This window comes from Neomonachus schauinslandi, chromosome 8 (genome assembly GCF_002201575.2).
Source record: "Neomonachus schauinslandi chromosome 8, ASM220157v2, whole genome shotgun sequence".
In the NCBI taxonomy this organism is placed as follows: domain Eukaryota; kingdom Metazoa; phylum Chordata; class Mammalia; order Carnivora; family Phocidae; genus Neomonachus; species Neomonachus schauinslandi.
The window spans coordinates 60,945,115-60,970,400 of NC_058410.1; the positions used below are offsets into that span (position 1 = coordinate 60,945,115).

A 25,286-nucleotide genomic window follows, 5' to 3' on the forward strand; every position below is an offset into this window, starting at 1 on the left:
CTATCTAAATAGCTTTCTTTTATTCTTGTTGGTGTTCCTCTTCTATCCCTTTACTTTCAGCTGATGGAATGGAACAGTGTTGGCAAGAGAACTTTCTTTGTGCTGGCTACTAGATATGCTTACTAACCAGGAGAAATTTTGGTTACAGGGAAGCTTTTTGCATCCATGTGCCAGGGTCCAACCTAAATATGCTGGAAAACTTGTTTCTCTGGTTTCCATTGGTGAACATCTCTCTTTCTCTGTTTCCCAGTTGCTTCTGGGGTGCCCTAGAGAGACTTTCTCAACGGAGAAGCAACAGATCAACATCACAGAGAGGGATTTGTTTCTAAGAACTGGACACATAGTAGGCATTCAGTACAATAGAAAGGGAAATAAGTGGGCTGATGAAGAGAATGCTGTTGGTTACCATTCCAGAATTAAGTGCTCTAAGCACAGCCAGAATGGAATTCCAAGCTGATTTTTCATATGTGATACTGTAGATTAAAATACTTACATAGGACGTTGGAGTTGGTCAGATTTGTCCCATACATATATACAGTGTGTGAGCACATATAGTAAACAGATAAATGTACAGACCACAGAGGGCATGACTTAAAGCAGTTTACTCTCCTTAACACTGCCCTGGGTCAAGAGGATTAAAAGAGTTGGAGCTGTCTCACAGAAAGGAGTGTGTGTGTGTGTGTGTGCGCATGTACATTTGTTTGTATTTGCTTGCTTGTTTTCACTGACTAGGTTTTAAGATTCTGGCTTTAGTTTTCCAGAATAAAATAATATTGGCATGTTCTCTTGTTGGATAAAATAGATACCTTTCTCTTTCTAACTTGGAAATAATATATTCTAGTTCTATTAGGAAATTGTAAATAAAAATTCACTTTAATGCAGATCCCTCAGGATCAATTTGTATTGGTCTTATAGTTAATGTTAATTTAATTCAGATGGCCACAGACCTAGAAAATAATTTTTCTCTTTTTATAATTTTTGTTACTTTTTAGGTTATCAAGAAAAAGTAAAATATGACTAATTTAAATACATGAAAGTTTTTTATATTTAGACATTTTAAAATATTTCTAAAAACTGATGATATTGATGTTTTTCTTTAAGTATGCCATCATATTTACAACTTAAGATATATCTGTAAGTAAATATATAATATTCATGCTACATAGAAGAAGCAAAAATGTTGCTAAAATAGCGTTACTCCTGATATGTTTAAATATACAACAAAGGTTAAGGAAGTCAATTTAAAGCATCGTCTGACTTTGTCCATTCTGCAAGGTAAGTAGGGAGGACTTTAGTGGATTAATACCTTATTAAAATAGAATATTTCTGCTCTAGTGAGAGCTTTTCTTTAAGCTTATGTTTGTAAATTTATAATGTAATTTGCATTATAATGCAGTTCAAACTGTACATGAAGAACATGTGTTAGTTGTGTATTTATTTATTGCAAAGGACCTGGCAGAGGTGATTTCTACATCACATTTTCAGAGTTTCTGTTAAGTTTCATAAAAACTCCTCACTGAAGCTAAATCATAGAATAGATAGGGTTAGACCACATGTGTTGTGACCCAGTACACGCAGTTATTTCACAGGGTCCTGTGCAGTCCCTGTTTCCTAGACACGAGAGGTTCCTCTAACATCGTCTGATGTCATTTTACTGTGGCGACAAACAGTAAGAGTTTACTATTTATAAACAGTAAAAGCATTTGCCTCATGATTCTTGGAAATATACTGTCCAAAATTAGGAATGCATTTTCCCACCAACATGGTTTTAAATGACTCATACTTCAGTTCCTTGTACCTGTATGGCTAGCTCTGTTTAACTGTGTAGGTTTACATTAGAGTGTTCAAATCAATTCTGTTGTTAGGAACCCTCAAGATTTTTGCAATTAAGCTCTAGGGGTACTTAGGTCTAGCCTGGCACTCCAGGTGGGCTTTCCTGCCTTGTTACAGGAAGAGCAAGACGCCCAGCCTGCTTTCCTTCACTCTTTGAACCTGCCACAACTTGCTGTACTCCTTAGAACTTTTCCCTAGTCTCCCAAGGTTGGTTAGACAGTGGGACTGATCTCTCCATTCTGACTTCCGTGTTGTCTCCAGTTATAATACTCATAGGCTCTTTATGTTTGATGGGGTTTATTCCGAATTTTTGGGAGAGAATCAGCAAAAGTAGCAAATATGAGGTGATTATAAAGGGTCTAGTAACTGCACAAGTTCCTATTATAATGGTTAGTGATATGTTCACTATAATCCTCATGAGCTTCTGCCTTACACTTCCAAGTTGGTGCTCTGTGCCCTTCTTGCTGCCATCTTGGCCTCAAGGCCCGCTAGGGTGCCTGCATGTTGATGACTTCTATAGTTTTGCCTCACTCTTTTGTCTATCTCAGTTTCCTAAATGCCTTGCTGTAATCAGTTTTTACTTAAATCTTAATAGGTCACTGGGCCAAGGAAATGAACTGACAATATATTAGAAAAAACCTCATACGATTCATAAGTTTATGAAAACATTTTAAGTGTGATTAGTAATCAGTGAATTATAAATTATGTTCTGTGGAGATATGGCTTACCATGAAATTACAGAATTTTTTAAAAGATAAATAAACCTTTAGTCATTCTTTTTTTTAAAAAGATTTATGAATTTGTGGGGCGCCTGGGTGGCTCGGTCGTTAAGCGTCTGCCTTCAGCTCAGGTCATGATCCCAGGGTCCTGGGATCGAGCCCTGCATCGGGCTCCGTGTTCAGCGGGAAGCCTGCTTCTCCCTCTCCCACTCCCCCTGCTTGTGTTCCCTCTCTCGCTGTGTCTCTCTCTGTCAAATAAGTCAATAAAATCTTTAAAAAAAAATAAAATAAAATAAAAAAATAAAAAGATTTATGAATTTGTTATTTTAGAGAGAGAGCGTGCGTGCCTGCTGCGGGGGGGTGCGGGAGGGGCAGAGGGAGAGAGAATATCTCAAGCAGACTCCATGCTGAGGGTGAAGCTGGACACAGGGCTCAATCTCATGACCCTGAGATCATGACCTGAGCTGAAATCAAGAGTCGTAGGCTTAACCAACTACACCACCCAGGCAGGTGCCTCTCAGTAGTCATTCTTATATGCTGTTGGCATAAGCTTCTTTGAAAGCAGTGTGTAGTATGTATTGAGAGACTTAAAAATACTTAATTTTTGACATAAAATCTGTATTAAAAAAATTCTAACTAAAGTAATTAGAAATGGAAAGATGTTTATTGAAGTATTTTTTGTCTGTGCTTCTAATTTTCTCTGATATATTTGGAAACAATATTAGAAATGGTTACTTATAACACATATGTGAGAGTATTATGTATCTAATGATGCAATGTTATGGAGAATCTTTAAATAATTTTGGAAAATAGTTTTATAAGGAGACTTCCATGAAGAGATGGCAGGTGAGTTGGACCTTGAAGAACAGATGGGCATATAATTGCAGGTTGGACATTTTGTTGTGGGGAGACAACGTGAGCAAAGACACAAAGGTGGAAATGAGTTTATTATCCGGAAGGTAATGATTAATCTGGCTGGAAAGGGGGGGTTCATTTTGGAGGAGTAGGAGAAAATGTTATTTACCCAGTATGTGTTAGATACTTGCTAGATATGGAACATACACAGATGACTAAAAGAGGAGAATAATGGGAATTCCCAGAGGAAGAGCATATAAAAGCGACAATTTCATGAAAAATTTGACAAAACTTAATGGCCAGATAAAAGAAAATCAGAGATAACGAAAGTTTTGAGTTTGTATGATGCTAGTGACAGAAATGGAAAAGTTGGAAAAGGAGACCCTGGTGTGACAAGATGCTCAGTGTAGTTCCCACAGTTGGTTTAGGACATGCACACAGCAGAGCTTTATTCATCCTGTACGCCTTATTCTGACTTTGGGTTTCCTTTTTCTGTAGAACCGAATGGTGTTCCTCATGTAGGTCTAGCTATGCCAGTTTCTAACTGACCAATGTGAAATGTGCCAGAAAGCACTTTCTAGGAAATTATAAAAATAATTTAAGTAGTACAGATATTTCAAGGTCTATGACATTTAGTTTATTTATTTATTTATTTATTTATTTATGTACTGGAAATAATACTTGTGTTTGATTCTGTTCACCTTATTTAATACCTTTGTGCATCATGCTGTAACATGTTGGGCATGGGGCCATAACCTGAAGGTAACAGTAAATCTCATTCTAAAGTGTATTATAGGTAAATCTCTTTCTTTGGCAGATGGGAGATTCTTTGGTCAGAGAGACCGGCGAAGGTGAATGCTTCCCAGGCTCGCCAATTTAAACCTTGTATTAAGCAGATAAATTTTCCCACAAACCTCATACGGCTGGAAGTAAATAGTTCTCTTCTGGATTATTACACTGAATTAGATGCAGTCGTGTTACATGGTACGAAGGACAAGCCAGTGCTTTCTCTCAAGACTTCACTTATTGACATGAATGATCTAGAAGATGATGACTATGAAGAAAAGGATGGTTGTGGAATGGACAGTCTTAACAAAAAGTTTAGTAGTACTGCCCTCAGGGAAGGGCCAAATAATGGATATTTTGATAAACTGCCTTATGAGGTAAGACAAAGATAATCAGTAGCAGTATTGGACATAACACTATAATTTTTAAATGTTTAGGTATTAATGTTTATTTTGCTAGGTATTGGAAAAATAGAAGCATTGGTAAAGTGTACATAATTTCATGTATTATGTGTAGTTAACCTTTGAACAACATGGGTTTGAACTGTGTGGGTCCACTTATACATAGATTTTTTTTTTTTTTTTACAGTGTAATACTGTAAATGCATTTTCCTTAGGATTTTCTTAACATTTTCTCTTCTCTAGCTTATGTCATTGAAAGAATATAGTACATAGTACATATAATATACAAAATGTGATACTCGACTGTTTGTTAGCTGTAAGGCTTAAGTCAACAGTAGGCTCTTAATAGTTGACTTTTTGGGGAGTCAGAAGTTATACATGGATTTTCAACTGTGGAGGGGGATGATGCCCTTAACCCTTGCTGTTGTTCAAGGGTTGACTGTATTTCGATTCTGAAAAAACAAGACAAAATTATGTTAAGTAATCTTACCACTTTTGTCTTGCATTAGAGTATTAGTAAGACTGTGAGAGGGATGCTTATCTACTTGATAAGCCCATAGTTTCTCCAAGTGTCCTTTATGCTTCTCCACTAACTCTCTTTTATATAATGCTGACTAGTTATAATTTTTGGTCTAGGCAGGTGGAGGGTGTCTTTGCTTAAAGCCTTGTTTTTAGTGTGTCTCTCCAGGGGCATTTCTGCAGTGTAGCAGTTTAGCATCCCTGACTCCCAGGCATCAGGTGCCAAAAGCACACCACCAGGCATTTTTGCCCCTTGCTGACCACTGCTATGTGTGGTTAAAAATAATATAACCAAATCTTTTCAAGAAAAATTTATAAACAAATTTCAGCCAATTTAGACTATCCCCTTCCAACTTGGTAGGTATTTCAGGTTTCATTGTAATAACACAAGTAACTTAACTTGCAGAGAACAGTAAGATGGCCTCTTGAAGGCCTAATGGTCACCACAATGCCCGTACAACATTTTGCAGTTAAAATGTTGTCATACATCCTGTGAAGTAGCTCAAGTTGGCACATAAAGATGAAGTTAAGGATCCAACGTAATTTAGTCAGTAAGCCATGGGACCAGGGTCCCACCCAGGCCATCTAGGTCAGGTCTTGTGTTATAGAAAGAAAGCTTCACAGATTGGATGAGACCTTCTGGCTCTTGGTTGGGAGGACTGAGGAAAGTCAAAGGAAGAGTTGAGTTGGGGAAAGAGGAGGATATGATCCTGACAGGGTTGTTCCCCAGGCTTCAAGGAGTATCTGTCCTCTCGACAGTGGGAGCAGTTCATCAGGAGGAAACGAAATCACTTCTTTGATTCTTACCCATTTCCTAAAACTACAAAATAGAGATTTAAATTCAGCAAATATATTTTGAACAGTTTTTGAATTTTATCCAGACCTGAGAAAAGGCTGACACAGAGCATTCAGATGACTAACTGAGGGGAACTTCAGGCAGAAGGAAGAGAATGTACAGAGGTGAGAGGAAGTAAAACCCTGTGACCTGTTTGGGAACTCTGGTCTTTCAGGGTGACTGGGAGAGGATTGGATAGCAGAGGCTGTAAGAGATGAAGCTGGATGGAGGCTCAGAACAGCCTTGGTGCCTAACTCTACAGCACCCCGTTCATGGAGATGACAGTGATTGGGACATCATGGCATTGGCAATGCACAGCCTGCATCCGAGAGGGCTTGTGGGTTTACTGAGAGATTTGCGTTTTATCCCTTCAGCCTGTGTTCCTCAGGGTGCTGTATTTCTTCAGTACTCAGCAAAATTAATCAGGGCGAAGTCCTAGATACTTGAGACTTTATATAAATACCTTGTGGTAAAAAATTAGAGATGATATACCTATAATAGTTTCACACTCACTTTCTTGTATTCTCTTGTATTCTTCATAATGCTTTTTTGAGTGGGAGAGAAAGGTGTGGAATAGCTAACATTCCAGGAACGTCCCATAATATGCAGGCATTTTTGCACATGCGTTGTCCCACAATTAGAATAATTGCTCAGGTTTTTGACCTTCATGTAAATTTTGTCTTTCATATGTGTCGTGGTATTAAAAAGACCATGGACCTTTTCTGTAGTCAGTGGGGAAACACTGAAGGTTTTATTTAATTTATTTAAAAAGTGAGAATAAGAAAATGAGATTTCTGTCTTAGATTACTCTGCTGGCAAATGAAGAGTAGACCAAGAGGAGGTCAGGGTGGGAGTCAGGGACACCAGTTAGGAAATTACTGCTGTAATTGAGGCAAGAAATGATGAAGCCTGGGTACTGGAAGATTTGGAAAGGAGATGAGTAAGAGAAATATTCTCAGAGCTCAGAGGGTAGAAATTGAAAGTAGTAAGTAAATGTTCATCTCTAGATGAAGCAGACCATCAGAGAGACTTTCAGGTTTCTGGTCGAAGTGACTAGGTGGATGGACATGCCATTAATCATAAGACAGTGGGTGAAGGTAGGAAGGACATACTGACTTTGAGGTGCCTGTGATTCACCAAAGCATCTCAACTGGTTGAGGACAGTAGGCAGTTAGTATTTCAGTTTGAAATGCAGGAGGAAGGTCTGAGTTTATATTTGAGTGAATCTACTTGAAAGAGGCAAGGGGCACCATGGTAGATAAAATTAACTGGGGAAAGTCTGTCGAGTATGAATCAAGGGCCAAGAGCAGAATTCTGGGAATACTAACATCTAGGAGTCCCATAGAGGAAGACCCGTCAGAAAAGGCACTCGAGATGAAGATGAGAGTCTTAAAAGCAAAGCAATAGGCATAGAAAACATAAAAAAGGACATAGCCACACTGCTGCAGAGAGCTAAATTACAAGTACCCACAGGTTTTGGTTGCTGGGAGATCTTTGATAATCCTTTACATTTATCAGTTTAGTGGAGCCATGAACATAGGTGAAGAATGAGAAAACCTTGCCATATTTGGTTAAGGCATGAAGGAGGGTGAGAGAAGCAGAGACAAAAACTGTTTACTTTGAGTGTAAGCAGAAAAATATTTCTGTGAATGTATTCTTTTTATGGGCTGTAACATGGAGAAGACTGTCCACCAATAATGAATACTACTTTGTCATCTTGCGTAACATTTCGCCCCTTTGTGTGGCACTCAAAAAAGGTATATCAAAATGGGGAAGAGTATGAATTATAGGAATTATCTCTTCTAACTTCTAAAAGGAGAAAAGACAAGTGAATGGTGGAGGGAGCAGCAGAGTAGGAAGATTTCTATCTGTGATGCAGGCTGGGAGAGATTTCAGCATGTTTCTATGCTGAAGGAAAGCAGAGAGAGAAGGCTTCCAGTACGGGTAAGGGGTTTGATCACTACCACAGAGGCATGGGGAAAAAACCGGGAGACAGAATCTGTAGTCTGAGGACATTACCTAGCCCTGACGAAAGCCAAGCACCATGCAGAGAGAGCACCATGCAGAGAGAGAGAACATTGAATGATCTCTCAGTGACTAAAAAAGAGAAACTTAAAAAAAAAAGTTACCCAAATTATCTTAAGATAATCCAAATTATTTAAAGTGAAAAAAAAACACCCATATATAAATGTGTCAAATGACAGTGTTTTCATAGTTGAAGATAATTGTATTATGAGTAGAGTGGGTTTTGAGGGCAGATAGATCAATTCTGTTTGGGGAGTCCTCCCCGTCATCACATCCTACATTCGCTGTAGTATCAAATGGTACTTCATGCTAGGATACCCCCATATAAAAACACGTTGTAATAGATACTAAATATGTAATGATTAATGGGTATTGTCTTGTAGGCCTGAAACGTGTCATCTCTTATTTAATCAAAATCCAAAAGTGCTTTTTCACATGTCAATGTCATGGTCTCTGACTTTTTGCTATTCTTTTTCTATTTTGATATTTGCTTAAAATGTAATATTAAGTATCATAGAATGTTTTCACACAAAATACACATCTTTTAACACTGGTGTCTTTTGTTTGGAACGATGCCAGAAATTGCCGGGTGTTATTTAAATTACAAATCATCTGGAAAAAGTGAATTATTGATCCTCTGATACAGGGATATATTTAATTTTTAATGCCTTCTTGCACTAACTGCTTAAAAATTCTCCTGATATGACTTTTAATATTGTAGTTAAAACAACAGATTTTTAATTCATTCTACAAATATTTAAGATCCTACTGTTGCCAAGCCCAGATGGCTCTCATAAGTTCTTTCAAACGTTTAAGAAACAGATAAATCCTATATTATTTAAACTCTTCCATGGTGTAAAGAAAAAGGAAAGCTTTTGATGTTTTTATGAAGCCAGGGTAACATTGTAGCACATAAAAAGACTACAGACCAATTTTACTTCTGCAAACAAATACAGTAGAGTAAATAGAATTATTTTAAAAGATAATACAACAAAATCATTCAGGACGCATTCCTGGAATTCAAGGGTGTTTTGCTATTAGAAATTGTTTTTGGTATTAGAGAATTATCATACCATAGTACTAGGTCAAAAGGAGAAAAATCCTATCCCATCTTAGTGGATACATAAAATTGGTTGACAAATGACAGCTGGATAGATACCCAAATTTGTTATCCATCGCCGTTAAAAAAATATATATACCTTGTTAAGCTTCTTGATAGTAATTGTTTACTACCAAATATTATTAGCCAAAAGCTAACATCACGTTTAGTTATCAAACACTAGAAATTCTTTCTCCAATGTGGTAGCCACTAGCCACATGTACTATTGAGCACTTGAAATATGGCTAATCTGAATTAAAATGTGTTGAAAGTATAAAATACAGGATTTCAAAGGCTTCATACAAAAAAAATAAAATATCTCAGTAGTTTTATGTTGATTGCAAGTTGAAATGATCATTTTTAATATAGTATTAAATAAACTATATTAAAATTAATATCACTGTTCTTTTGCCTTTATTTTTAACTTTATTAAGGAATAATTGAAAAATATAATTGTATATATTTAAAGTGTACAACATGATGATTTCTTTTTTTTTTCCTAAAGATTTTATTTATTTATTAGAGAGAGAGAGATCACAAGTAGGCAGACAGGCAGGCAGAGGGAGAGGGAGAAGCAGGCTCCCCACTCAGCAGGGAGCCCAATGCGGGGCTTGATCACAGGACGCTGGGATCATGACCTGAGCCGAAGGCAGACACTTAACCGACTGAGCCACCCAGGCGCCCCTGATGATTTCATATACATATACATTGTAGAATGATTTCCAAGATCGAGATAAGTGACACATACGTCACCTCGTATCGCTCTTTTTTTTTTTTTTTTAATGTTTGTGTTGAAAATGCTTAAGATTTACTCTCAGTAACTTTCAGGTGTACAATACAGTATTATTAACTGCAGTCTTTTGACTTTTTAAAAAAATGTATTTATTTTATTTTTTTATTTTTTTATTTTTTTATTTTTTTAAAGATTTTATTTATTTATTTGAGAGAGAGAGAGTGAGAGAGAGCGCGCAAGAGGGGTTAGGGTTAGAGGGAGAAGCAGACTCCCTGCCGAGCAGGGAGCCCGATGTGGGACTCGATCCCGGGACTCCGGGATCATGACCTGAGCTGAAGGCAGTCGCTTAACCAACTGAGCCACCCAGGCGCCCAAATGTATTTACTTTAAAAATTACATATGTGCCACATTTGTGGCTCACATTTAAATTAAAGCCAGGAACAAGACAACAGTGTTACTTAACATTATTCTAGAAACACTAGCCATTGCTGGAAATATGAGAAGGAAAAGGCATAATTTTTGGAAAGGAGGCTATAAAATCATCATCATTTGCAGATGATATGATTATGTACTAGAATTCTTAGAATAGACAAACTATTAGGAACAAAGGTTGGCAGGTCACAAAGTTAATAGACAAAAATCAATAGCTTTAGGAACTCTAGGAATATGAAAGATCATTAAATGATAAATCGTACCATGCCCTTGCCTAAGAAGACACAATAAAGTCAAGGTGTCAGCTTTCCTTAATCTGTGTATTCAATGAAGTCCCAATTAAAATACAGAATTTTTTTTTTATTGTTTTTTAATTGGAAAGTTTACCTGAAAAAACATGAAAATACTCAGGAAAATTCTGGAAAAGAAGAGTAATGGAGGGAGCGCTAGTTCCACCAGCTAATAAAGCATATTCTGAAGCTATGGGAATGATATTTGTGCATCAACAATGAAGATAGATTCTCATTTGCAGCCAAATAATCCAGTGCATTCCAATGCATAAACTCTAAAAAAATTAGAACAAAACTCATTTGACTTAGAGGTCTATTGATATGAGAGAAATAATGGATAAATAAATGGAACAGAATAGAGTCCAGAAACAGGCCAAAAGAACAGAAATATTGGCAACTCCCTTGGCAAAGTGTTACATTTCTGTAGTTAAAAAAAGAACAGCAATAAAAAACAACAGTGCCATACTGTTTTTGTTTCTGTTTCTTCTTTTTCTGGTTTCAGAATGATGAAATTTATTGCTAACAGTGCTGTCTAGGACATAAGTGAATGGGTACTTTAAAAAAATTATTGGGGCACCTGGGTGGCTCAGTCAAACATCTGCCTTCAGCTCAGGTCGTGATCTCAGGGTCCTGGGATCGAGCCCCGCATCGGGCTCCCTGCTCAGCAGGGGGCCTGCTTCTCCCTTTCCTCCTCCCCCTGCTTGTCCTCTGTGTGTGTGTGTGTGTGTGTCAAATAAATAAAATCTTTTGAAAAAATTATTTGAGAGAGAGAAAGAGAGAGTATGTATGAGGGGAAGGGCAGAGGGAAAGAATCTCAAGCAGACTCCCTTCTGAGCACGGAGCCTGACGCGGGGCTTGATCCTACAACCCATGAGATCATGACCTATGCCAAAACCAAGAGTGGGTCACCCAACCGACTGAGCCACCCAGGTGCCCCTGAATGGGTACTTTTTTACACTGTAGTAAATTGATGCAAACACTCTGAAGGGCAATTTTGTGCTTATGTCAAAACTTAAAAGCATGAAATTTACCCTAAGGTATGTTTGCAAAGTTTGCCAAGATATACATACATGCACACACACAACATTATTGCAGTATTAAAACAGGAATTATGTCAGTGAGAAATCAGTTGTACAGTATGCCACATCTATAAAAAGGAATGGGGTGGATTTCTATGTGCAAATAAAGAGGTACCTATAAGATACATCATTAAATGAGAAAAGCAAGGTATAGAACAGTGTATATATTATCATTCTTTTAGTGCAAATCCAAAATGGGATTTTGTACATATTTATTGGAAGAGATCAGAAAAACGTTAAGGGCTTACCAGTGGGGAGAGGGTTCGTTAGATTTGATGATAGAAACTTCTCATTTTCTACCTTTCTTCAGTGTTTGGGTTTTCTAATGTTTTACCCTGATTTTCTTTTGTTGTTTGTATAATATTTTACATGTCAGCAGTTTGCATGTTATTGGGGTGATGGGATTTTAGAATAATTTTTAATTTCCTTATCGTTCCCTCTTTTTTATATCAGACACCTTTAATATTTTTTAAAGTCCAGTTCAGTCTTAAAAATAAAGAGCAAAAATACCCCAAGCCTTACTGAACACAATCTGTGTATTAGTCAGCGATGCTCATATTTTATGTACCCTTTAAGCTTATTTTAAATATCACGTTGTTGTCACTATTTTGTAAGTTTTTGGCCTAAAACAGTGAAATTCTGTCCTGAAGTGAATATTGGGCTTACGTAGTCAAATAAATCGAAGAACATCATTTAAGGTTAAAGGGTATATTTGCAAAACAAAAAGTGTAGCTAGACAAATACGCTGCATTAAGCAAGAAACTCAATATTCTCTCTCATCTAAAGATTTTTACCATTTAGCAAATATTTGATCTTTTTTTTCCTTTGTTTCTTGGTCCAGACCAGGCTATTTAGCAGTAGTTCTAGAAAAGTTAGTTTAGAAGACCCAAACTGCTCATGGTCAAGGAAAAAAAAAAAAATCTTGGACTAGTTCAAGGAAACTATTTTAATTAGAGATAAAAAAATCTTTTGGATTCCTCCTCTTTAATACTTTTTGTATATGTTTGCTACATCATCACTGCCAGTAGGCCTTTGTTTTCTCTTTCCTCTGGGAATTCTGTAGCAGCTCCGCGGCTGGTTTCCCTCCCTGCCTCCCTGCTTCCCTGCCTCCCTGCCTCCCTGCCTTGAGGAGTACCCCCTGCCATGAGCTTTCCAAATGCAAATCTGACCATGTCATTCTGCAGTGTGAAGCCCTTCAAGACTCCTTATTGCTTTTGGAATAAATTCACGCTCCTCTGTGAGGCTCCTCATAACCCAGTCCTTAACCACTAACTAGTCTTTCACTTAGTTTGCCTCTCACCCTTTAAAGCTGAGCCTTCCTGGTATAAGTACACTCTCCCTTTGAGGTTAGGCCTGTATCTTCCAGAGCAGCCCCTGCTCCTGTCTTTCAAAGCTATTAAAACATGTCATTGTACTTACCAGTTCCCATTGGACTCTGCAAAACTCTGAAAATGGCAACTCTTCATCTCTCACCATGTTTGAGGTATAGTAGATGTTCAGTAAATGTTGAGTCTATGAGAAACTATTATTCAACAGATTACCAAAATAGATGTTTGTACTGTAAAAAAAAATGAGTAGTCAACATGAGCCGAGTATACTTAAAACAATTTTGAAATGTAATATATATTGTCTTACGTAAGTATGGTTTCTTCTGATTTGGGTAATGCTGTGGAGTCTTGATGTTGTATGTGAAAATATTGTTACGAATTATGTGACACTATTGTTCTTTATTAGACCAGACAATATATTTAAGTGATACTGTTTTTCAATCTGTTTGATGTAGCTCATTCAACTGATTCTGAATCATCTTACACTACCAGACCTGTGTAGATTAGCCCAGACTTGCAAACTACTGAACCAGCATTGCTGTGATCCTCTACAGTACATCCACCTCAATCTGCAACCGTACTGGGCAAAACTAAATGACACCTCTCTGGAATTTCTGCAGCCTCGCTGCACCCTCGTTCAGTGGCTTAATTTATCTTGGACTGGCAATAGGGGCTTCATCTCTGTGGCGGGATTTAGCAGGTTAGTTCCAAGCCTTGCTGCGCTCATTTTACCAGCGCACGGAACTTAAACCGTTGAGTCGTTTCCGTAGGAAAAGTTTGAAAGTATCTACTGTATACTTTACAGAAATAAAAAAGAAACCCATTTCGTGTATCGTCACGTTCAGAATGCTTCTACTTATCAAAACAAGTTTCACCATCCTCTTCAGCTAAACTTCACAATAATATGATGCAAAACTCTGCCCTTTCCAATTTTGTAAATCCCAAGTAACTTTCAGCAGACCTCCTTTTTTTTCCTCATATTTTCAGCACAGATGATTAACACATTTTAAAAACTATTTCCAAATCAAAATCCACCTCTCTAATGTGATTTGTCAGAAATGGAAAACAATTTATTATAGAACATTTTTAATTAAATCTTAATTACATGTGCAATACATCACCCAAATTTAGAAGCTCATTTAAACTAATTATGTTGAAAATGCAATTGCATGCTAAGTAGGCGACCACACTTGCAGACCTGCCCAGGTGTTTCTGCTTCTTTCTATTTAAGCATTTCGTTTTCTTACTATTAAATGTCACCTGTTAAACATTTGAAAGCTTGCACAAATGCATATTCATTTAGTAATGCCATATTAATTTTGCTTATGATACAAACAGGTGTTTTTCTCTTAACCTTGATGAGGGTTATTCTCATTGTACGTTACAGTATAATCCCATCATTTCATTAAGTTAAATAATGAAGGAATAGAAACTTTGGGGAAATTACCTGTTATTTTTGATTAATGGATCATCTTCTATTCGGTTTTTAGAAGTTAAAAATGAACAACAGCTTTCTCTTCACACATCCTCAGTGGATACATTCTTGAACAGTGGTTTATGAATTAGAAATTTGTATATTGAGCCTTGTTTTCCCTTGACTAGACTATAAAAAAAAGATGCAGTTCCAGAAATAAATATTTGATGCCATAAAATTCAGATGAAATAATAATTTTTGGGAGAATAACAGTGTGTTCAAAGTGCTAATATTGATAGTTTATGCAACAAAGTAAAAAATAAACACAAGCAGTAATGGCTTATAGCACATGTTGAAACCCTGGATACCCTGAGTTCCTTTCTTTCCCGCCAAAAATAGAGCCATGGAAAGGAGATCTTACATAAAACATTACGGTATTGTGGGTCAGAGAGTATATATATATATATATATATATATATATATATATATATATATATATCATGCTATGTGTACAAAATGTTTTCTGTTACGTAAATTTGCTTAGGAGATACCTAGGGTAAAAAAAATAGGCATTTCTTTTTTGGCAGTATGATTTTGGTGAATTTTTATGGAATCCACATTTTAAAAATTGCTGGACATTTGACAGCTAGCCAATGAAACACAGCTGAATCCTTTCTACTTCCCCTTGCTCCCCCCACCCCCACCCTTCATTTGAAAATTTTCCTCCCTGCTAATAGGACCAAGAAGGACTGAAGCTAATGATGACTGTGGGTGTTTAGAGCCTGCACCGTGGCTCAAAAATCAAGACTAACTCATAGATAGAATGACTGGTGTCAGTAAGCATTATTTTACATTATAAGGACCTTTCAGGTTATTTTAATTCCTCTAAGAGCTCTTTCTTCAATGTTTCCCACTACTCAGAATTTATTGTTTTCATCCTTAGTGTTTAAGAAATTATAGTGAGTGTTGACTGTGTAAAGAAATGTTTAACATAGTTCCTACGTCAGGCTATAGGAAGAATAAAGATATAAACATGTAAACATCCTTCCTATATTTTTATTAATAAAATAAAAGGATGATAACTAATGAGTGTAGACTTTAAAGAAAACATTGGTAGTGAACAGCTGAAGTCCAGCTTCTTTGGCAAAATGTTGCATAAGACCATGATATAATGAGTAAAATGGAACAGTAGTATTAAATCACTGTTTTAAAACTCCCTTTGTTTCACTCATTCTGGTGCATGAGCAGAGGCATAAGTTGTGAGAAGAAAGTTTAGTAATGCTACTTTTTAAATTTTAGAATTATAATGGATAAAGATCTTCTTTTGCAAGATTAAAGCTCCAGTCTACTTTCTCACCAGCAATTTCTCTTCCATTTTCAATTCAGCCATGTTAGTTGCTGTGGGGCTGTTTGAATAATCACAAAGGTACATACATAAATTTAAGTTTTCCATATTTTACGGTAGTATTTCAGCCAGTGAAACTATAAATCTTGATAGCATTCCTTTAAGCATAGTCCTTGTTCCCATGAAGGAAATAAAACATTTAAATACCAGGAAGAGAGAATTCTTTTTTTGGATGGGAGATACTGGAGTCTTGCTTACTGATTGCTGTTGGCCTCCTTGACTTGACTGCCGAATTGATAGTCATTATGGCTTTTAGGCAGCATTCCCAGAATAAACAATACATATTTATGGCTTGATAATTAATGAATAATCTATGAATAAGTATGGTCTATTTATGCTTATTACTGTGAAGAAGACTTATTTATAATACTTTAAAGAAAAAAGTACATTTTTAAACTAGAGACCAGTGATAATGAGCTGCTGTTGGACAAGTCTTTGGGAAAAGTTTGATACAGTTTATTTTTGTTGCCGAAAAACCTTTCCTCACAGGTTGGAACTGTTTAACTGGATTTCAAGGAACTTTTTAGGAATTTATATTATTCAAAAGAGTGGGAAAATAGGTTGAATTGGAGTAACAAGAACTTAAAAGTTTTAATCAGTTATTAAAATCCTATTCTATCTCCAGATTTGTGATTTGCAACTTCAAGTACTGCTCATGCATATCATTACTCATTAGAACCACATCTTTTATAATTCCACTTTTCTTTTATAATGGAGTTCTCTAGTCTTTGATATTTCTTTGCCCCCCACCCCACCTGTTTGTGCTTTGAGGCTTAATCGTATCACTCTGATGCTCAAAAAGCCTTAGGTTTATTTTTCCACTACTATTTTTCTTCGGATAGTTGCCCAAATTAATCACCTTGATCTCCACCTCAGTTATGTAGAGATTTTTACCCCTGACTCCTCTAATTGTTTCATTCAGGAAACATTCTTGGATGCTTTTTAGATACAAGAATTTTATTAGGTGTTTTGACACAGAGCTACAATTTTATGGGATAAAGAGCTTATTGCTTATTTGTTTGTTTATTCAATTGCCTACCTATGCTTTATACAGTTACCTCTTTTAGAATGTCAATTCCCAGAGAGTTGAGGCAATTTTAAGACTTTCTTTCTCCTGCCAATAAGGAGTTTTGTTTTTAATGGCTTTGTTTTGTATCAGATGTATTAAATAATGTTTCAAATTATAAGGGATTAAAGATTTATCTTAAATATGCTGTTTCATAAAACTCAGAGTCAGCTAATAAAATGTACTGGTAGGAATCAGAAGCCATAGACATTTATGTCTCATTCTCCCCTTCCCTTTTTCTTCCCCCTTACCTTTATACATCAGGCAAGTTCTGAGGATTGGTGCCTTTTATTTTGATGAGTAAACTCAGATTAAATAATTTATTCATATGATTTTATTATTTTAGGGTGCAAGTTACCATGTAGTAAATTACTTCTTATGTGCCTATATTACTCTGGACAAATTACTTCACCACATAAGGATAAGCCATTTCTTTCTTTTCCCATAGCAAGAGACCTAGTTTAGGTCTTCTCATAATACCCTCAATATCAAGAAATACTTTATGAGAATTCATATCATGGAATGAAGAGGCTGTAGAAAATAAAGAAGCTGTAGTTCTCCTTTTAGGTGACCAGTATCACAACTGAGACAAATAAATAGATGACCAAGACAAAAACATGTATGTAATTATGCAGTAACATAAAACTTACATGAGGAGCATTAAGGAAAGAAACAAGAGTTGTGTTCGGCTAATTAATTGAGTCTGCTACTACGTCTGCCTTCTTGAACTGCAGAGATCATGAAGAAGTAGGTAGTACAGATCCTATAAGTTTAGGAAGACACAGTATGGGGATATTAACTAAATAATCTGCTCAGAGTAAAAATATGCAATATAGAAAAAGAGAGGGAAAATCCAAAAGGTACTGTAGGCATGATCATTATCTTTATTGTGCTTTCAAATTCTGTCATTCATTAAATCAATTTGGGAACTTTTCTCCTCTAAATTCTTTAGAGGAGAAAAGTTCAATAATGAGTTAAGGAGAAAAGAGATGTCAAAGTGTTGCAAGTATCAAATCAAAATAGAATAGTCTTTAGTTCTTTGAAACCCTACATCCATTTCTAGGTTGCTAGCTTACAAAAATATGAAGAACTACCTATAACTACTATTTATACTCAAAGTTAGGTAAAATTGTTAATTTCATCATATTTCTTGGGAATAGTTTAACCCTAGTAAGGGGAAAATACCCTGAGCCCATAGAACTTAGTCTGTTCTGGAGTAGAGGAAACTTAAATCCTTCAAGTGAATTTTCTTAATTGGAAGATACATACATTCAGTAAACTCTCATCAAATGTTTTTTCCATGCCTGGCATTGTGCTAAGAATTGGGTATGCCAAAAATCTGTTTCGGTTGCCAAAGGATTTGAGGCAGCTTATAAATCTCAATAAAAACAAATTAGTAGGGAAGGACATTGTAGTTAGGAGGGAAAAAAATGTAGATGAGCCTGAGTTCAGTTCAGTGTAGAGAAGGTGTGTCATAATTTAGTATACATTGCCCACCTTTGAAATAGATCCAGAATCTGAATATTGAGCACCACATTCAGTGCTATCATCTGGATCCAGTGCACCATCTTCTCTTTCCTGAATATTTTAGTGGTGTCTTGACTGTCCCCCTATTTTTACTCCTCTTCCCCTTCAGTCTATTCTCTACACAGAAACCAGAGTGATCCTGCTAAGACACAAGGAGGTTGTGTCACTCTTATGCTCAAAACCCTCTGATGATTGAGAATGCCATCTCCCTCAAAGCCGAAGTGTTTATGGGACACACACTATATGAACTGCCTCTTAACCTCTCTGACCTGCTCCTCATCTGTCCCTCACTTTGTACCTCCTGGATTAGTCTCTTTGCATTTCCTCACTCTACCTGGTATCCTGCCCCAGAGCCGTTGTGCTTGCCCTTCCCTCAGCCTGGAATGTTCTTTCCCAGATACCTGCTTTGCTTACTGCCGTACTTCCTTTGGGTCTTGACTCATCTTCTCAGTGAGGCGTCTCTGACCACCCTACCTACCCTTGATACTTCCTATTGCCCTTCCCTGCTTTTATTTCCTCCTCGACACTTTTCACTTTCTAATATACTATTTGTTTTACTCAGCTACTTGTTTATAGCCTACCTCTCCTACCAAAATATCAGTAAGCTCCATGAGAGCCAGGACTTTGTTTTGTCCACTGCTAACTCCCCAGGGCCTAGAGTAATGCCTGGATCATAATAGGAGCTCAATAAATATTCATTGAATGAATAAGTGAACATGCTTGATGCAAACCGCAGTTTAGCTAATTCAATTTAGCAAAGGTAATAGTAGTGAGACAGGTTGGAAGAAATCTGGGAGAGGGAGTAGCTTGAGGAGCGTCAGGGAATTTTAAGGAAGGGGTGGGCAGTTGTGTGAAATGCCACAATAAGTCAAGTAATTCAAGCACTGAAAAGAAAGGGCATTGAGTTTGGCATTTAAAAGGAAAGGGCAAATTTAGGGAGAGCAAAACACATATTGCAGTGGATTAAGAATAAATGGGTGTTCAGGTATAAATAAGATATGTGGGCAATAGTTATTTTCAACATTTAAAATAAATTTGTAGCAATTGAATTTTTTATTGTTGTTTGAATGTGAGTTGGCCAGGGTTCAACTTGTATTTTTATGTTTGTGGGGTGCTTTGACCTTTACCAACTGCTTTCACATAATGTTTGATGTTCAAAACCATGAGGCAGTGTGGAGTGTGTTGTTATGTAATTCTAGTCTGCCTTTTACAGCTGAGAAAGTGCTGAGACTTGGGTAAATGCCTTTTCCAAGGTCACATGCCAGGAAGTGGAACAGGGCAAAAAATTAACCTTTTGACTTAGAAGTCCAGTGTTACTTCTTTTATTTTCATAAGGGATTGATTTAGTTAATTTTCCTTTATATGTGTATTTGGAAGCTAATTAATCCATTCAGGAAAAAAGATGTGGAGTAAATAAACTAACAGTATGTTACTGATGTGGCACTGTGATAGGCAAGAAAATGTCAAGAGACCTGGACAGGGATAATTGTTACACTTAAGGGTTCAGTTTGCTTAGTTGATGAAGTTTCATGGATTCAAATATTCCTAGACTCACATTTACTTTTATATTATTTTCAGATGATGATTATAGACAGGACTGTCCTCCCCCATCTGTAATGCAACTACAATAAATATTGTTATTACCACTCTGATATAGAGTTTTATGTCCACCATGTTGAATTACTTCTGTGTATTTATGTGAAGCTGCAATTGAATATCTTGTAATAATTTCAACATCAGTCTAGTAAATAGTAACAGTTTTAAAGAACATTACAATAGGACAGTTAAACCAGTTCAGACATTTCCTTAGTTGAGAGGAGGCTAGTCTGATTTATTTTGAGGTCATTTAATTAAAGCTTTCATCTTGTGTGCCATATTCAAAATAAATTATCCAGTACTGTATGCGTATTGTTTAGGGGGAAATACTTCTAAGAGTTATGTTATGTTTTTGGTTTTTTGGCTCTACCAATTCAGATGTGAATTTTAGATAGGAGAAATACATTCTCTACTTTCTTAATTTTTCACTTCACGTTAGCTGACTTTTTATATGATATGAATACATCTTATATCAGGTTGAATTATTTTAGCCTAATCATGCCTATTTTGGTAAGTAGTAAATGAGAATTTAAGGGAAACAAGTTTTACATTTTCTGTAATAGAAATCCATTCTTCTGAAGGTATCTACTGAGAGTTGAGGTAATTCCAATGTACTTGCAAAAGTATCTTTTAGTTTTACAAAATTCACACAGAACATTGTTTTTACAGGTTTCTGAAGGTTTGTGGATCTGAATTAGTGCGCCTTGAATTATCTTGCAGCCACTTTCTTAATGAAACTTGCTTGGAGATTATTTCTGAGATGTGTCCAAATTTACAGGACTTAAATCTCTCATCCTGTGATAAACTACCACCTCAAGCTTTCAACCACATTGCCAAGTTATGCGGTCTTAGACGACTTGTTCTCTATAGAACAAAAGTAGAGGTAAGAATAATCATCATTTACATCTTTGCTAGTGTGATAGCTAGCTGAATATTTAGTTGCCTATAATTGCTCATGATAATATGCTTTCTGATTTTTATTTATTATTTTATTTTATTTTATTTTTTTAAAGATTTTATTTATTTATTCATGAGAGACAGAGAGAAACAGAGGGAGAAGCAGGCTCCCAAGGAGCGGGAAGCCCGATGCGGGACTCTATCCCAGGACCCTGGGATCATGACCTGAGCCGAAGGCAGACGCTTAACCATCTGAGCCACCCAGGCACCCGCTTTCTGATTTTTAAATAGATTTGATGCCCCTTGACTATTCTAAAATTAATAGAGCTGATTCAGTCGTTTCAAAATTATTTAGTCTATTGTATTGTTTGTATAATTATAGGAAAATGTTCTTCTTCTCTGTATTCTTAAAATTTTTGTAAGGTTGTTCATGTTTCCAGGTAAAAAAAATAAGCAATGGGTTGAGGTGAGCTGAAATGCTGGCAGGGAATGAATTAGAGAAGGAGGTAGAGTGATAGTGTGCAGGATGGGGAGGAAGCAAAGTGGAATTTATCCAGGGCTAGACTTAGGAGTTAAAATTCTCAATACCATGGGGCGCCTGGGTGGCTCAGTTGGTTAAGCATCTGCCTTAGGCTCAGGTCATGATCCCAGTGTCCTGAAATCGAACCCTGAGCCAGGCTCCCTGCTCATCGGGGAATCTGCTTCTTCCTCTCCCTGCTGTTGTGCTCTCTCTCTCTCTCCCCCTCTCAAATAAATAAATAAAATCTTAAAAAAATTTTTTTCCATACCATAGTTTAGGAGTCTCATTAATGAAAAATGGAATCTTGTCATTTATATTGATCTACTTGTTTTCGCATAGTATCTCTAGGACTTCTTTCGAGATCACTACATATAGCATTTGACTCTTTTCATTAACTGTGTAGTATAGGTTATACCATAATCTATTCAACCATTCCCCAAGTGATCAACCTTCAGGTTTTTCCAGTTGTTTTCCTTTCACAAATTATCTAGCAATAACATTCTTTTGTGCAGAGTTTTGCATATACATGCTGTTATTGCTGTAGGATAGAGTCCTGTAGGTGGTATTGCTGGATCAAAGAGGATGTGCCTGGGCCCCTGTAGTAAACACCCACTTATTGTCATACACTCCTTTCCTCTACTCCAGTCATGTTGACCTTCTTTCTATTACTTGAACATTCTGACCTGGTCCCAGCTCACGGCTCTTGCTTTTCTGCCTGTCTAGAATATTCTTCCAGCTTATTATGTGGTTGCCCTTTTCTTAGCTCAGTGTTCAAGTATTTTTTTTCTTCAGAGATCACTTTTTGGGTATTGATAAAAAGGTAGCCCCCCCCCCCTTCTGGTTTGTTTCTTTCATATCATCCAGTTTTATTTCCTTCTTAGCATCTGTATCACTGAAGTGATTTTGTTTTCTTCCTAGTATCTGTCTCCTTATACTGGGATATAACTGTCATGAAGGTAGGAGCCTTGTATATCTTTTTCATTGCCGTATTGCCAACATCTAGAATGGTACTTGGTAAGATTGGTCATTTGATAAATATTTATTAAGTGAATGAATAAGATAACCAAATTACTTTTCCAGAATGGTATGCCAGATGCTTTCCTGCTATGGTGAACCCTTGACTATCATGAATTTTACCTTAAATACCAAGGTATTTTAACCTCTGGTATTTCAGTTTTCTTTTCTCTAAAATGGAGAGAATAAAAATACATATCTCAGGGTCATTGTGAGAATTAAATTACATGTAAAGTGCAAATTACATGTAAAGTGCCTAGAGGGTGACTAGAACATAGTGAACTCTCAATAAATCAATGTTAGTGCTAATAGTATCATCGTGGCCGTTTTGTAGTATGTTTTACTCTACGGTAGGGAAACTCTCATCTCCATTCTCTTTAAACATTTTTGTTAATCCTTGTATATTCTTCTTCTAGTTGTATCTTTCGGCAAGGATTTTATTAGAAGTACATTATATTTCATTTTGCTCTTTAATAAGGCTTCCTATCGTTCATGTAGGCCTTGTTTTACATCCAAGAGCATGTTATAGTTTTCTTCACTTAGGTCTTATATCCTGGTTAAAAGATTTATCTTTTGCATTTTATAGTCTCAGATACTGTTTCTTCTCTTTAATTTTGATTGATTATTGTTAGTTTAGAGTTTATTGTTTTTTGTATATATATTTTATATCTGCTCACCTTGCTGAATGCTCATAATTGTTCTAATAACTTTTTACTTATGTCTTTTGGATTTTCTCATGGTACAATTATATAACCTCAAAATTAATACACTTTTTCTTTCTTTTTCAATATTTAAAGTGTTGCTTCATTAGATAGAACTTAATAAGTAATGTGGAATAATAGAATCATAACAGGTACACCAGTCTTATTTTTAATATAGTGGGGATGTCTTACTGTTTCATTTCAAAAATATCTATACAACAAATATTTGACTACCTATTATGTGCCAGGCACTGTTTTAGGCACTGGAACTTTAGTGTCGAATTAAACAGACAGCTTCTAATGCAGCTTACTAATTTTATATGTTGTTTGATGTTGCTTTCTGCTAAGTAGTTTTTATCATTCTTGTTTGATTAAGAATATTTTATCAAAAATGTATATTATTTTTAAGCCTCCATTAATGCATTCATCTTTTTTCTTCTTTTACTTAACAATATAATGACTTATGTTGAATAGTCCTTGCATCCCTACATGTTTTTAATTTAATACAGAACTAGGTTAGTTTCCTAATATTTTGGAGCCGAATTGCCTGAATTTGAATTCTAGCTTTATCACTTACAAATTGTTACCTTGTGGAAGTTTCTTGACCCCCTGTGCTTCAGCTTTCCCTTCTATAAAATGGAGATAATAATAGTATGCATCACAAAGAGTTGTTGTGAGGCTTAAATGATTTAATATACATGCCGTGTCCATAACAGTGTCTATAATAAGTGAGATTGAGCTGTGGTTTTCCTTTTCATGCTATTTTATCAGGTTTGGGGCTAGGATTGTGACAGCATAGCAAAATGATTTGGGAAGTTCCTGTTTTTCTCTTTGATCTGGCATAACTTGAATAGATGGAAATTACCTGTTACAGAATTTACCTATAAAACCATCTGGGTATACAGCCTTTTTTATTGGTAGATCAGAGTATATACCTTTTTACAGACATGGTGTTTTTTCTAATCTTTGGAAGCCTGAGTATGTGAGTATAAGAGCTTCTGTTTAATACAGTTATTTTCAATTTGGGGCAAAATGTTTAGCTAGAGTTTAACTGGTGACCTAGTATGGTAGAAAGGAGACTGATTGTAGTTCTGGCCCAGTGAGAAGCTTAATGATCTAGGGTGAGTCACATAGTCTCTCAAATTCCCAGATTTCTTTGTAAAATGAAAGGGCTATTGTCCCTGAATGCCAGCTTAAAGATAATATTAGCCCATGTTTTCATTCATCTGTCGTGAAATGACTTACCATTTGTGAGTATAAAATCGTCAGCTATCTTTTCTTGGGTAGGTCTGTCCATTCTGAAATTATACCATATCTTATTTTTATTGGTATTTTTACTGTTTTATTGGTCTATGTACTATAAACTCTGAGATCCTTTGAGCAAGATAATGCCTCCTTTAAAAATTTTCTGGTTAAATTTAACTTTAAGGAGAAATATAGCAAAGTTAATTATTAAATAAATCATCAGGAAGAAAAATAGGGTAAGAACCAAGAAATTATATTAACCTGCTAGGTACCTTACATCTGTGATGATTTTTAAAAAAAATATCCCATGGTTGGTGCCTGGGTAGCTCAGTCGGTTGAGCCTCTGCCTTCCGCTCAGGTCATGATCCCAGGGTCCTGGGATCGAGTCCCGCATCAGGCTCCCTGCTCAACGGGGAGCCTGCTTCTCCCTCTCTCTCTGCCCCTCCCCCTGCTTGTGCTCTCTCTCTCTCTCAAATAAATAAATAAATAAATTCTTAAAAAAAAATATCCCATGGGATGCTTTTGAAGTGTTCTGTATTAACATGGTCTAGGTGTTAGGAAATCATTAAGTGATCCAGTTTTCTTTAATTTACCTTAAGAAACTGATAGAATATGACTATATATTTCTGAAATCATTTTCTTTTATTTTTTATTAATTTCAGGTATACAGTATAATGATTCAACAGTTCTGTATGTTAGTACTCATTGTGTTAAGTGTACTGTTGATCCCCTTTTTCTGTTTTACCCACCCTCCCATTCACCATCCCTCTGGCAACCACCCAGTTGTTCTTTGTATTTAAGAGTGTTTTTTTCTTTGTCACTTTTTTCCTTTGTTCATTTGTTTTGTTTCTTAAATTCCACATAAGAGTATATTTTTTAAAAAGTTTGATTTATGAAAGACTGAGAAGATTTCCTATTTCAAGAGTGGAGATCTATACATATGTATCTAAATCTAGATAGCATCAGC

At 36.1% G+C, this 25,286-nt stretch overlaps 1 protein-coding gene across 2 annotated transcripts in view; it reads left to right on the forward strand.

Moving 5' to 3' along the window:
- Window positions 1-25,286, forward strand: part of FBXL4 (F-box and leucine rich repeat protein 4) — an 81,531-nt gene that overhangs the window by 20,722 nt on the left and 35,523 nt on the right. The window contains exons 4-6 of one of the 2 annotated variants that reach the window (XM_021693090.2): window positions 4,225-4,570; window positions 13,390-13,634; window positions 20,612-20,825. In XM_021693090.2, coding sequence (XP_021548765.1) covers window positions 4,225-4,570; window positions 13,390-13,634; window positions 20,612-20,825 — 805 coding nt within the window. The remainder of the gene's footprint in view (window positions 1-4,224; window positions 4,571-13,389; window positions 13,635-20,611; window positions 20,826-25,286) is intronic. The other variant, XM_021693091.2, reaches the window with a different exon arrangement.